General features: G+C 51.9%; 1 protein-coding gene across 12 annotated transcripts in view; it reads left to right on the forward strand.

Annotated features, from left to right (window-relative positions):
* LOC116850882 (protein grainyhead) overlaps positions 1 to 13,972 on the forward strand; it is a 172,874-nt gene that overhangs the window by 135,056 nt on the left and 23,846 nt on the right. For all 12 annotated transcript variants that reach the window (XM_032829690.1, XM_032829692.1, XM_032829691.1 and 9 more), the window contains one exon: positions 1,836 to 2,276. In XM_032829690.1, coding sequence (XP_032685581.1) covers positions 1,836 to 2,276 — 441 coding nt within the window. The remainder of the gene's footprint in view (positions 1 to 1,835; positions 2,277 to 13,972) is intronic.

Consider the following 13,972-nt stretch of genomic DNA (forward strand, 5'->3'; position numbering starts at 1 on the left):
TCCTTCTTTCTTTCCTTCTTTCTTTCCTTCTCTCTTTCTTGCACGCGCACTCAGGGTCGACGGTTGTCCAGGTGCGCGAAGAGGAACGAGGAGGAAGTAGGAGACGTAGGTAGCGCGAGAACGAGCGAGAAAGAGAGATGGAGGAAGGAGGAGTGGAAGGAGGGAGATTGATTCGACATGCATAAATTAGAGAGGATGAGGCTTTATTCCACAGCGCGACTCACGGGATCGGGATCGGGATTGGAATTGGGATGCACGGGAGAGGAGTATAAATTGATGACTGCAGGCAACAGGCAGGGGTTTATAATAATTAATCTTCGTACGTGTATACGTATTTACGACGTGACCCTCCCTACCCGCCTTCGTCGCCGGCCTCTCCCCGTCATCTGCTCCGACCCGGTGGCAATGCGCGAGATTCCCTTCTCGATCCGCGATTAAGTTTATCCCCGTCGCGCGCGGAGACAGGTGATGCGCGTACCGCGGCAGGAATTCAAGTGCCAAAGTGCAGACTTCGTGGTAAAAAATGTGTCATGAATGAGAATCGTGCACGGAGGAATGTAGTTGCGCACGATCTGGTTGCGGCAGTTAGAAATCGATTAGGGGGTGACATTTACCACGGATACCACTCTGGTAGCAAGAACCAAATATCGTTACTGCAACTCAGCAATTGTTTTGTAGTTACAGCACAAAGCCACATTATTAGTTATTCTATATTTTACTATTTCATCTGTGACAATCAGATTTATTCTGTAGGCCAATCACACTTTTTTTTGCGTATGCGATTCGACATAACGCGACCATCCACTCAATCCCCATCCGCTCTATACTAGAACCCACAGTGAAATCTAAAAATGCAGCCGCGATCGCTTAGCGCAACCGTTCATCCCGCTCCCCAATTGGCATTTGGATTCTTTTTATTCAAATTACGATCGAGTGTCGAGACGCCCGTTGTCGTCGTCGTCATCATCAAATATTTTTTTTTCTTTTTTTCCTTTTCACGGAGTCGTTCCCGTCCCGCGCGCATTCTCATGAATTTCATCATCGCGGATCATCCCCGCCAGCCGGAAGGTATTACTTCGGCGTAAAGTAACGACCGGTGACAAATATCCAGGTGGCTGAGCGCGGAGTCGAAAGCGCAGTGTGCGTATACCCTCTCTCGCGCTCTCGCAGGCGATTAGGTATCGCGATGTGCGCGTCGGCGATAAATTACCGGCGCAACTATGCGCCGCGCACGACGCACTTCCACCGCTGGTGGTCATTGCTAAATTGAGGAATCATCAGTGCGGCTTATGCGCCGCGATTATCGCTAATTGATAAATTCGATGGGTCCGTTGTAATTTATTACATTCTACCGGGCCGGTTATTTCTAACAGTTATCCCGCAGCACATTCATTATCGCGACCTTTGGGGGAGACTTTTCAAGCGATACGCCGGCGTGTCGCTTATGGCCGTCGCTAACAGCGGGAATCGCCCGTTCGATGAGTATTGTGTCGACCGCGTGAGATATGTTTCCTCGGCGACACAGCACGCTATGAAACGCAGCTGCGTGCGCGCAAGCAAGAGAATACCGGAGGCGATTCTTCTAATGACATCTTCGCCAAAGAGACAATTAGTTATTTTTACGTTCTTAGAACCGAATCTAGAATCATCAGGAGCGGAAATTCTGTTTCCTTTAACCAAAACGCATTTATTTCACATCATTATGTGAATTTAGTCAATCTTCGTGCGTAAAGTAGACGCTTTTTAGACGCGTTATCGATGATCTAATAATTCATATCAGTCACGCTTCGCGAGATTACCTGTGACTAAACGAATCCCCTCTCGTATGATTGCAGGCGACGCAGCCGCAGCGAGGAGGACACCAACGGCAACGTCGTCAGCGACGACGCGCAGCAGCAGCAGCAACAGCAACAAGGTTACGTATCGGGTCAGCGTGAGCCGGAAGAGGAGGAAGAGCTGGGGGCAGAAGAGGCGGCGGCCCAGGCGGCGCAGTCCCTGCAGAGCGGCGCCGAGGGCGCCGATCCGGAAGTCCACAAAAGGGTCGCCGCTGTGCAGGTGCAGGTGCAGGGTATGGAGGGCGACTGGCGCGCCTACTGCGAGCATCCGCTCTCCGTGGCGACTGCGGCAATGCTAAACTTGCAGCAGCAGCACCAGGTGTCGGCGGTAGCCAGCCATGGAGACGATCCCTCCGCGTCCTACGTTTATGAGTACTACAAACTACCCGAGAAAACAGCAGCGGACGTCAAGCTGCCGCCCACGCACGAGCTCTGGCCTACGTGAGTAGACTGACTTCGCCTTTTCTCGAATTTAACGTGACCCTTGACCCGACAGTAGGAAGTTTCCCGGAAAGAATCTTCGTCTGTAATACTCTGAAGCGAATGTTTCTTGAAGCGAAATTACCATCGAGTCATTTGAGTTCGAACGAACCTTCACTTATATAGAATGAACTCTCCATTCTGAATCCTCGAGTGAATATTTTCACTCGATATTGAATCTTGACGTGCTCCACCGTCTCAAGGACATATTCACTCTACTCAATGTTCCACTCCAAGAAATTTAAAGAGTCGATGCCGCTCATCTTTGTTCATTAGCTGTCATCGATCGTTTAGACTTGGAGAGAGATTGCCGGTGATTTTAAACTTAAGTGAATCTTCCGCAAGGATAAATGCGCGTCTTGTATGTCATATAGAATTGAATGGCGCGGCGTTTAAGATTGTCGCACGGATTATCGAGATAGCGTCGAATTTTTCTGAATCTCTCGCGACGGGGAATGCGCGTTCCCTCATTGTTCCGTAATATCAAGCGTTATAATGTTTGAGCAAAATTTCATGGTTAGCGAATTAATCTCTGATAAAAGGAGCTGAAGACAACGGCCGTTATTATGCACGCTTTACGCAACGCTCTCTCGCCGCTACGGAACTTCGCGCAGCATCTCCTCGCTATCTCGCTATTTCAGATTCCCATCCGCGCGTGTAAGCTTCGTAATCATACGCGAGGCCGGGAAAGAATCGCGATTTTCCACGGCTCGATCCACGGAATATAATCACGCTCGCGAATGCAGGAAGACTCCGCACACCTCCTCTCTCGCGCATTTAAATAATTCAGGAATACCCGCGCGCACGTCTCTCCCGGCTCTCGACAAGGATTGACTGGAGGTTTGCGGAGTCCGAGTGAAAAATGATCCGCGGAAAAACAGCTTTAGACGGTAGTTTTTGCCTTTCAGTGTTAAAGAGTCTCGACGCGACAGGAACGAGGAATAATATCAGTAATTCGCAGTAACTTCAGCTCGAGGGGAAATAAATTTTTCGTAAGAACGTAATAGAACGAAGTAAGTCTTCGTCGCGAAATATTAAAATCCTCGAGACGCTCTCGAGATGAGTATTCAATGTTTTTTTATTTCTTCGCGCTCCTTACACTCAAACAATACACCTTTGAGCTAATAACTTCCTCGTTGCTGTTATTATTTTCCGTTGCCGATATTATTGTTCTCGCGCGTGCAGCAAGTACAGGCGTCGCGGAAAGAGAATGCGGGAGATCAATTATTTGTTGCGGGTCACCGAAAAATGCGCGGCCTCGGTGGCAATCGCCGCAAAAGCGCCTTTCGCGCACGTAGCGCGCACGTAACTTCATGCACTCGCGCGCGGCTCTCGTCTGCGCGCGATGCACTTAATTTAGAAGCGCTGATCGCGGTGCACGTGGCCAGGCCGCGCGGTGCGCGTACGTGGCTCATCCATAAACACGTGCGTGTGCGTGACGACTATACACCGGGTGCATCGGGAGGACTCGATTAGCGTAGATCCGCAGATAGTCCCGTGTCCAGACGCGCTGCAGCGAGCACTTTCAGCGCGCCGCGCGCGGGTTATTAGCCATTCGTGTTTCGCCGTATCTCGATTAATAGTCTTGGCCGCGTAATTGAGTGCTCGCGGTGAGTATAATTCGTTACCGCAGCCAATTATGTGGGACAATCGCGTGTAAAATCAGTCGGCATAAAGAGACGTGTGACGCGTTAATTAGACGATTTGAGCCGCGTCGGGGCGCAGACTTCGTGTACTCGTTATCTTAATTGTAGGACAAACATACAAATGAGATACACACGCGAATCCGAGACTCGACGAGATATTCGGGTCCTCCCGAAATTGCCCAAAGTGCAGCAAGAAGAAAAGTCTTCTCGCTAATTAGGAAAAATCAGTTTGGATCTTCTGTTTACAACGGCACAACGTTTACCACTCAGGCCAATTACGAATGCGTCGGCGTCGCGAACGGAAGAGCGAAATGAGAAGAGCACGGACCACTCTCACGTGGGCCGCGCTATTACGATCGGAGGCCATAGTGATCGCAATTCTTCGGGAGTTTATCGATATTCCATAAATCTTTCGCGCTTAAACGAATGCGCAGCGTGCCGCATCGATAAATGGGCCTCCTCTCTTTCTCCTTGAGCGCGCGGAACCGCGAACGTTCCCGATTCCACGTCGCTCGTCTCGCATTACCACTGCGAAGCAATTTAGTGGAGTTTAGTTGGGTAGATATATTGCTTCTTCGGTCGAGCCTATTTATATCTCGCGTGCAAGTCTTCCGGTCCATTTGCTCGGTTTGCAAACTGCACCATCGCACCGGCGTTTTACGAGTGGCGCGAGAAAAAAACGAAAGAGAGAGAGAGGAGAGCGACTCTCCCTCGTCCCCGATTCGTGACGGGGGAGAGCCGCTCTCTCCTGATATTTTGGTCGTACCTGGCCGCTATGTAGCACTACGTGCACGGCCCTTACCCCTGTGTGCGCCGTGGAACACGTAGACGGAGGCCGACGGGTAAAGGACTCTCTCTCACCCCTCGGGGACCCATGACGGCCCCACTTTTGATTTATATCGGCCGCTTAGCATATTTTGTAATTTACTGTTGAGAATCCTCAACGTACGAATCGTGTCAGCCGAGGGCAGCCGTGTATGCTCCGGCGCGGTGGTGCAGCGCGAACGCGACGGCAGCAACAGCGGCAGGAACGCTCGCGCGCGGCATCAGGAACATCACCAACAGCAGTTTCTGTTACCGACCTCGCCGTGGGGAGATGCCGCCCTAATCTTCCCTCGCATCTTCTCCTTTCTCCCTGCTGCCTCTTCGTTACCTTACCTTCCGTCTCTCTTTCTCTCTCGGTCTCTTTACCTCCATCTCGCGCGCGTCGTATCATCCTATCTGCCTCTCCTACTACCTTTCTCTCCCCCCGCTGAGAGATGATAGCATCTCGACAATTTGTACGGCGGTAGATCGTTAAAACTCCTCTCTCGCTCGAGACCGTCGCGTCGCTGCGGGGGGAGAGAGAGAGGGAGAAAGAGAAGCAGCGAGCCGCCGAGCTACCAAGGGCACGACTTTAATCCAATTTCATTGTGTCGCGTTCGCTGAAGGGATCAAGCGCGTCTCCGTAACCGGCCGCGACCGCGAAAATAGGAAAAAAAGGCCGGTAAACACGAGCACGGCTCGAAGAGCGTGCAGAACGAATTCGCGTGTCCAGCGGATCTGCACGTTTTCGCCGGCCACGTCCGGGCATTTCCTTACGTTGACACGAGTGTCTGGAGATGCGTTCTCCTTGGGATTTTCCTGATCGAGACTCGAGTTTGCAATGGCGCAGAGAAAATTTAGTCACGAGATCTTCTTTTGAAGTCTCTTTGGCGAAGTTCATTTTAAGTTAAATAGACTCGTTAAATAGACATGGCTACCGGAAAACAAACTTTTGCGACGACGTCTTGCGACACGAGTCTTCAAACCTTTATGTCTCAGACAAACGCGTGCTGGCTCGTGATTGCAGGATTAAAGAGAGAGAGAGAGAGAGAGAGAGTGAAAGAGAAATCGTTTGAAACGACCTCGGATATATTTTAGAAACTTTTGTCAGCACAGAGCTGCTTTGAGCCGGTGAAAAATACGAGGCTGATTTGCGCTACAAAGACTAGACCTCCGCTCCTCTGTTTCTGGGCGGCGTGGGGTCGCCCAGACGTATTAAATAATAACGTTATCATGTCCGACATGAGGTCCGGAAAAATACGCGGAATGCGCCGCGGTCACGCCGAGAGACGGTCGTGTCGTAATTCGAATAATGGACCCGCTGCGCAGCCAAGCACCGGGAATACCCTCCTCAATTAACCATATTGTTGTAAGCGCATAAGGATACCATTAGGTGTCCGCGGGTTTTTGATGCCGTTCAATCCGTAGGAGCAGGGCCGCATCCACCATGAAACGTAGCGCATCCGTTCGTTGAATATGTCGAGGACGTTTTTGTGACTATTTACCCCATGTCCCCGACATATATTCAGCTTGTGGCCGCAGATCGTCGGATTGATACCGAGACGGGAGATAATTAAAACTCGTTGCTCCTGGAGAGTGAGACGGAGAGATAAAAAGTATCTCTATAATCAAAACGTTCGAGAAACGCACAACACCCTTGTGTTTCAGACCGCGAAATATGTGCTGCCGAGTCTGCGTACGAGGAGGCGGATAACTCGCCGGGACTCTTACGGAGTCTGGCGGTCGCTTAAGGTTCGCTACGGGGTTGTGGTATGATGGCGCAAAGCCATCGAGAATCGGCGTACGGTTTCACAGCAAGCCGCCGCCGTAAAGACGGCCTCCTGGCACTCCGCGATCGCCGGTTTAATCTTAACGCCCGCGGGCATAAGCGACAACCGCGATATCCGCTTTCCAAACGTGGAGAACGACCGCGAGGAGGGAGAGAGAGAAGGAGAGGAGAGAGAGAGAGAGAGAGAGCCGCGGATAAAGTGGGAAATAAGGGAATACCCGCCGAGCTTATTGCCTCGTGCGGCAACACTGATTCAATTAGCGAATGAAGACGCCTCTCGGAGGTAGACGATGATGGCGATCGAGAAACGCGACAAAAAATATTTGATGAAGAAACGAGACGCGGGCACGTCCAAGGAAGAGGGAGAGAAGTGCGAAAATAGCTGCATTTACGTTCTCCCGCGAGTTCATTTAAAATCGCCCTTCGGAAGATGTATATTCCTAGGAAATAATTGGTTAACGTTCAACAAAAAGCACTCGACCTCGCGCCTTTTTTCGATGGAAGCCATCGCGACTGTCGCTACCGCCGGCAGTCGCCGATTGATTGCAATAATAATCGAGGAAGCGCGATGCACGGTGATGCCGTAAATCGCGTCAATTTTCCATATTTCACCGTTTTCCTGCATTTATCCGCGCGAGCGTATTACCGCCAATGGCGCCCGTAATGGCGCTGCGAAATGCGTGCTGTAACTCGGCGGGAAGTAAGTTCCTTTCGAAATTACAGTGATTGTCATTACGGCGATCGGATGGGGAGCTTTTTTTTCGTACTTCGTCGGCGATCACGCGTACACCGAAAGAGGCGGCTGTGTTGTGCGGAACTCTCCGGAATAATTGACCGCGCAGGTTAACGTCGCAGCCGCCGCCGTTATACATCAACGCGTGCAGCAATCGTCCTCGAGGACGTTTCCACTGCACGTTTCTGCGACTCGCGCGTACGCGACAGATGCGAAATCGACCGGGAGCGTTTTTGCACGTTCTTTCTCCGCGACATGCGATAGCGTATCATTACAGTCGACTTCGCGCCGGCACGGATGCATAACGTATCGCGAGGTGGAATTCGAGCCAAGCCAATGCTGTCGCGTTGCAGATCCCATCGCGACGAGATGCGTTTCCGCAGGCGGCAGCGATGATTACGCTCCAAACGCGAAAGTGAAATCCCTCCGCCCTCCCTCCCCCCTCCAACACGTCAAGGATAACAAATTTCTAATTAATTCACATAAAATTCAGACGGCCTTGAGAGAGAGAGAGCGCGCGAGAGAGACGCATGAATTACGTCAATATGATTAATGCTTCCTCGCGGCGAGCGACGCGTGAATAGTTTCAGCGTCGGAGAGAGAGCAGCTTCTCTTAATTGCCGAGATAAACACCGGTTGGATTATTTAGAGGTGTCGAAGCGCGATCGCACGCTCCGCAAAATCGAGAGTGAGATATTGCAGGCGATATAAATCGCGAAGGAGCAAAGAAATGAAATGAATTCGATCCTTGGGTCGATATCGAAGGAGGATGAAGTAAATGGCCGAAGGAGTAAACGTAGCGTTAGCCACGCTTCTGTCTCGTGCACGCGGCATTACGCATAATACGAGAGAGAGAGAGAGAGAGAGAAAGACAGTCGTAATAGTGGCCGGGATCTTTCTTTACGACCGTCTTTTCGTACACGCTACAGAATGGCGTGTGGACTTAATGAAGTCTTGCTGCAGAGGTCGGCCTTTAAGAGACTCGAGAATGAACTCGGCAATGAGCGCCGGCGCGCCGGCAACTTCTTATTGCGTTTCCTGGTTATCGTCACGCCAAGATCTACTTAGGAGCGAGAGGCGGCAGCGGCCTTTACGCTCGCCAGGAGGGTGCATCCTCCGTCAACTGACTTGTCTCGGGATTAGACGGACAGCCGACGTGGAATGCGCTCCGCGCAGAAGATCGTTCTTTGTCGTTATTCGCGATCGTCTTATTGTTACTTCGAAGGTGCGCGCATCGAGCACGGTGTTGTAACGCGATTTACGCGACGAACGAACGAGTCGTGCCAATGAATTCAACGACTCGGAATCACGCGCGACTCGAGAAACCTTTTCACCTCTCACGACCGGAAGAATTTTAGAGATTCCTGCGTGATTCTTAGGTGGAAAAACACGCCTGTGTTTCACGAGCGGGAAATTAGCGTTGTGACGTTGTAACAATCGTAAAAAGAAACCCGATTAGAGTCGTTCTCTCGTGCGAAACGCGTGACACGGACGGGGCAAAGCGGTGAACTTTCGAATTTCTTCACAATCGCGACAATTAGAAGCTTCCAGTTAGCCGCGTGCTACCGCTCGAAATCCAGTTCGGCCGAGTGTTTACGGCGTCCACCACCCTCCTTCGCGTGTAAGGGTACGACGTGGAACGTTCCATCGAGATCGCGGGCCCTTACGGTGGTCGGCAATCAGCCGCACAACGAGCACGAGTTCGTCGTCGCTACTTCTTATTACGCGCGTTTCGTTCTCCGGTTATCGTTACGCGGCGATCTGCTTAAGCGCGTAGTCGCCACTACGACGAATCGTGGCCACTAACGCGCTGGCCTCTGACCCACCTGACGAGCCGGAGCACGAGGCCCCCGTGTGTCACATCGTAAAACGAAACGGACCAGGCAGAACCAGAACCGCGCTACCACGGCGACGACGGAGACGAGTGCCATGCTCCGTTTTCGCCGCGCTGCCTCCGCCTCGCGCTGCTTTATGCCCGACACGTAGAGTCGCGCGAGCGCGTTCTCGTTTATTTGAATTTACGATTACAGAAGGACATAATGGCTCCTGGGGCCACGAACGGCAACGCCCTCGTTTCGCGCTCGAGCTGCGTGGGACTTCTCCTGCGCGCGTTCTCCGGTAGCGCGCCCGTCACCTCTTCGCGAAATCGCGGAAATCGCGCGCGAAGGAGTCGCGTGCTGAGAAGAATTCATGCTGCCAATGTAATTGTGTATCCAAACTCGTGGGTACTATTCGGTTAGCATCCAGAAGACCTGGGCTACACAAAATTGACAACACTAGTAAGAATAGATCGCGCGCGACTCTGTGGAGTCACTGGGAGCCAATGACTTTATGATTCGATTGTAGATATTAAAATACGAACTCAAGCGCTATAACGAGGTATCGGTACAACGGAGTTATTCAACGTTGAACATTAAAGCACCGTGACGGGAGATAAGATCCGAGAGAACAGGCTGATAAGGGAAAGCTCAGGTTACGCTGACGGAAGATTAATTGTATTAATTGTCAGAAGACTCGGGATTGAGAGAAGCGAGCGGGAAAAAACTCGTGAAAGGTTCCGACTGTAGATTTCCCATGCGGAATCCGTCGGGAGTTTCTTCTCGATGCGTTTACACGTTTGATATTTATTTAATTCCATCTGTTGATCCTCTTTCTCACGAAAGTGACCTCGATCGACGACGGAGGGAAGCGAAACAGTCGCAGTTCGCCAATTACGCGCGTCGCGATGTTACAAGCGTCGACAGAGCTCCACGGCGTGCTATGAGGTCTCGATTACGAGCAAGAACTGGATCGCCACGATCGAGGCAGCCGGCCTCGCGGCGATATTATCTCGTTAGCTCGAATTTACGATTAGAAAACGCCGTAATGCGCCGTTCGTTTTGTATCACCTCGCGGCTTTCCGGCTGGTGTTGTATTGTCAGGCACTCAAGCGACCGCGGGAACGACTCGGCTAATCGCGCGAAATCCTGGACGGTAGGGCTCGCGAGGTCAAAAGACAGTTTAAGTGCCGACATGCTCCTCTTCCTCATTCTGCTCCTGTGTAGAAACGATCGTGGTAGTACTTCGCTATGGAAGTCAAGGAGCATTTAAACGAACGCGTTTTCGCAAGGGGTTGATTCACGCGGCGGGAATCAAATGGCTCCGAGAACCGGACCGCGTGGCAGTGTCCCATTAGCAAAACAGGAAGGCGTGGATGACCACGGAGCTTCGAGGACACGCGAAGGTCTGAGAACCGGGGCGAATTCGTGGCCCGCTCTTCTGTAGCGTCGACGACCGTCGGCAAACCGGATGAAAGTCGAACGGTCGACCTCGCCAGTAGGTAACACGCCGGTGTTGAGTTTCGCGGGATTTCGCACGATTATTCGGCGACATTTCGTGGTTTGCGGGGGAACAGAGGAACGCTCACGACTCTGAGAGTCGCGAATTGATGTGCAGAAGCGAAAATTGCATCCTCACCGCGCGCGAGGTATAACTTGCCGTGAGATTACTATAAACGTTCGACAGAGTGTTAGGTTTCATCGCGATTTCCCTGGTTGGCCGCGAAAAAATTTGCATCGTGACGTCGCGAGCTACCGCCAAGTTCGAAAAATCGTCGCGTCATTGATTTTGTAAAAAAAATTCCTCTGGAAAACTCGCGTATTTAGCTTGAAAATGTCCGCTAATATTCATGATTTCTCGCGAATAGACTCGCTTTGCTAAAGTCATACAATTATCATGAAATTCTTCCATTGCGCTGGTAATGAATAGATAATCTTCCATTCTGATCCATGTGACATCATGTACCGATTTCTTTGAAACATTCGATAAAACTCTGACAGACAATCTTTCTAGCTACAAGACCAGCTACTAGATCGACCACTTGCACAAAACGTAAGTGAACTCACGGAACATTAAATCCAGGGTCAAAGAACATTTCATAAGTACCGAAAGCCACCGACGGGAACATGTTCTGGGAACCGTGCGATACTCTTAGGAAGTAAAGCACTAGACAAGCCGCCGCTGGTCATCGTGAGAAGTGACAGAAGTCGTCGGCCACGCTGCGCGCATCTAAATTCGTTTCTCTCCTTCCGTCCATCGCGCAACGCATACATATGTATGCATGCGTTGACATTGCCGCGGCTCGCCGGCACGTGCTGTAAGCACAGGTGCCGACATGCGTGCCTGTGTGCATGCGTGCGCTCGTAAAGGCAAAAAAGCCGTAGACGCGCGCACTCGCGCGAGTACGAGAAGCCCGCAGACGCGAGTTGGAAAAAGAAAAAAAAAGCAGACCGACTATAATAATCAAAGGAATGACCCGTGCGAGCCGGTAGAGCGCCACTTTGTCGGACCTGTCTTTCGAGTTTCGTCTCGTATCTCGTGCTACATACAGACAGGTCCGTCGCTCACGATGCACGCACGCACACCGACGAGCTGCACGCGTGTCTGCAGTAGGTAGAGGCACTATGCGATACGCCCGATTTCCGGTTTGAGAAATGCCCGATTCCGGTTCCGAAGCGGGTCCGACGCGAGCCTGTCCGCTTGGTACCGCAAGAGCCGCGTGTCCTGGCGCCGCAGGTTGCCCGATGGGCTGCGCATACTGCGTGCGTGCGTTCGTACATCCATCTACCCGTTCGTGAGCGCACAAGCACTCGCGTACGCACAAATGGCCGTACGTGTCGCGACCCTGCGGTGACCTCGGCAACCTCGAGGTTCACGTGTCGGCCGCCGCTAGTGTGAGTGCCTTGTCGTCGATAATGCTGCACCGTAAGCACGTAATTGCCTCTTACGCGCGTACGCGCACGGTACACGCGTTGCGCAGTTACGTGTGCAGCGCGCGCTCGCGGCATTCTCTCGCTCTCTCCCTCCCTCTTTCTTTACGTTGCAGGATGCATGCCGCTGGTAAAAAGGCCCAGTGGAATGCCACATAGACGCGGTATAAGGCGGCGCGCGGCGTAATTTACTCGTTTGTAGCGCGAACGGGGCTCGCATGGAGCACGAATTCGCGTATTGGCCCCCAGAGGAAAACGGAGAACGGGCGACAACGCGCCACAGATACCATAGTAATTGGCGCGGGGTGCACCTGCGGGAAAAGAATGCGACCTCCGGATCCTCTGGCTCCTCCCGCGAAGCCGGAGATATTGACTTTTCCTGAGGGGGACAGAGAGAGGTGAGACGAGAAAAACGGTGCGCGCAGGTAGTCGGCGAGTCCGCCACCGCGCATTACGCTAAACGCGCTTTTCCCCGCCGACTAGTCGCGTCTTTCCCACATTCATTTATTTCAAGTTCGCGGCCACGAATTCCTATGAATACCTTGCGGTCAACCGTCAAACCACTGCAGAGTGTCAGTTGATTTTTCTGGAATTGGATGATAAAAGCGATATACCGCTACCACGACGCCGCGATTTCCCGAGTTGTCCACCTTTCGACCTCGCGTCAGGTATCAATCGTATCTCGAACGTTGGTATCCTCATTCTTTTTCGCGCGAACACGCGGATTGCGCCGCGAAAAACTGGTCGCTGTGTGCGTAGGCAGCTCTACGAAATAGCCGGCCGAAAGCGAGCGTTGACCCCTGCTTCGTCTTATCCTAACTCCTCTCTCGTCTCTCCTCGTGTGTATATATATATGTGCGTGTGTGTGTGTGTGTGCTCTTCCTTTTCTCTCCTTCTCGTCTGACCACTAACATTCGGCACTTAACTCCTCGACCGCCGCGAAGCCGCGAAAAAAACACTTCGTTTCGCACGTCGCTCAACACCCCGTCGAAAGTTTACGCCGAGATCCACTCCTAATATCCTTGCATTCGTGGATTCGATGCGCTTTTGCACGCGTCTGAATTAAATCGAAATGAAGAGGTCCTTATCCAACTTTTAAAATTTTTCTTGTGCAGGGAATGGCGTGAAAAGACACTTACAAAATTATATACGATCATATTTATTGATGTGCCTCTATCCATGATAGTCGATTCATCGTCGATTAGTCCGAAGATAAGTATGCGCAAATTAACGGAAGCTTCCACTGCCGAGTGCGCATAATTAGAATTGAGACATGTTGACGACAGCTGTACAAAACCGTCTAGTACTTAAAACGCCAGTCAGACTTTTCGCAACGCTCAGTGCAATCCGATATCTCGCACTTCCCGGTCCAAAATGCCAAGGGTGCGCGGCAAGTTCCCAAGGTGCGCCGCACGCGAATCTCATTTCGCATCGCGCGACCTCGGATTAGCATCGCATTATCGAGAACGCTGTCGCGAGAAGAGGCACCGATCGCGAAAGGAGCGCGGATCTATTTCATGTAAGCCGAATTCATGAGGCCCGCGTCGCTCGTCGTCATAGCCCCGGGTTATGACAGCGCAGTGCATTTGTGCCCGGTCTCGCCGCGACGACAGGATCTTACCCGCCGCCTTTTCCCGGTCACGGTCGGGCCTATCCGCACCTCTTCAGGCACAAGTGTGCCGGCGGCGACGCGAGACGCACCACGCCGGATAGTCTCATCCTCTCGCGGCGTCACCCTTCTCGTCGTATTGCCAGGCGGACGAGGAAAGCAAGACAGAGTAGAAAAGAGAAAGGGAGAGAGCGCGAAGAAGAGAGCAAAAGAGAATGAGAGAGAGAGAGAGAGAGAGAGTAGTAGACGAGAGATCAGGTATCAAGTGTAAAAAAAGAGCCATTGTACGGAAGCATCTGACCGTAGGGTAGGTACCGCGACGACGGTG

This window comes from Odontomachus brunneus, unplaced genomic scaffold (assembly GCF_010583005.1).
Source record: "Odontomachus brunneus isolate Ranch 3 - 2012 unplaced genomic scaffold, Obru_v1 Obru_scaffold_158, whole genome shotgun sequence".
NCBI lineage: Eukaryota > Metazoa > Arthropoda > Insecta > Hymenoptera > Formicidae > Odontomachus > Odontomachus brunneus.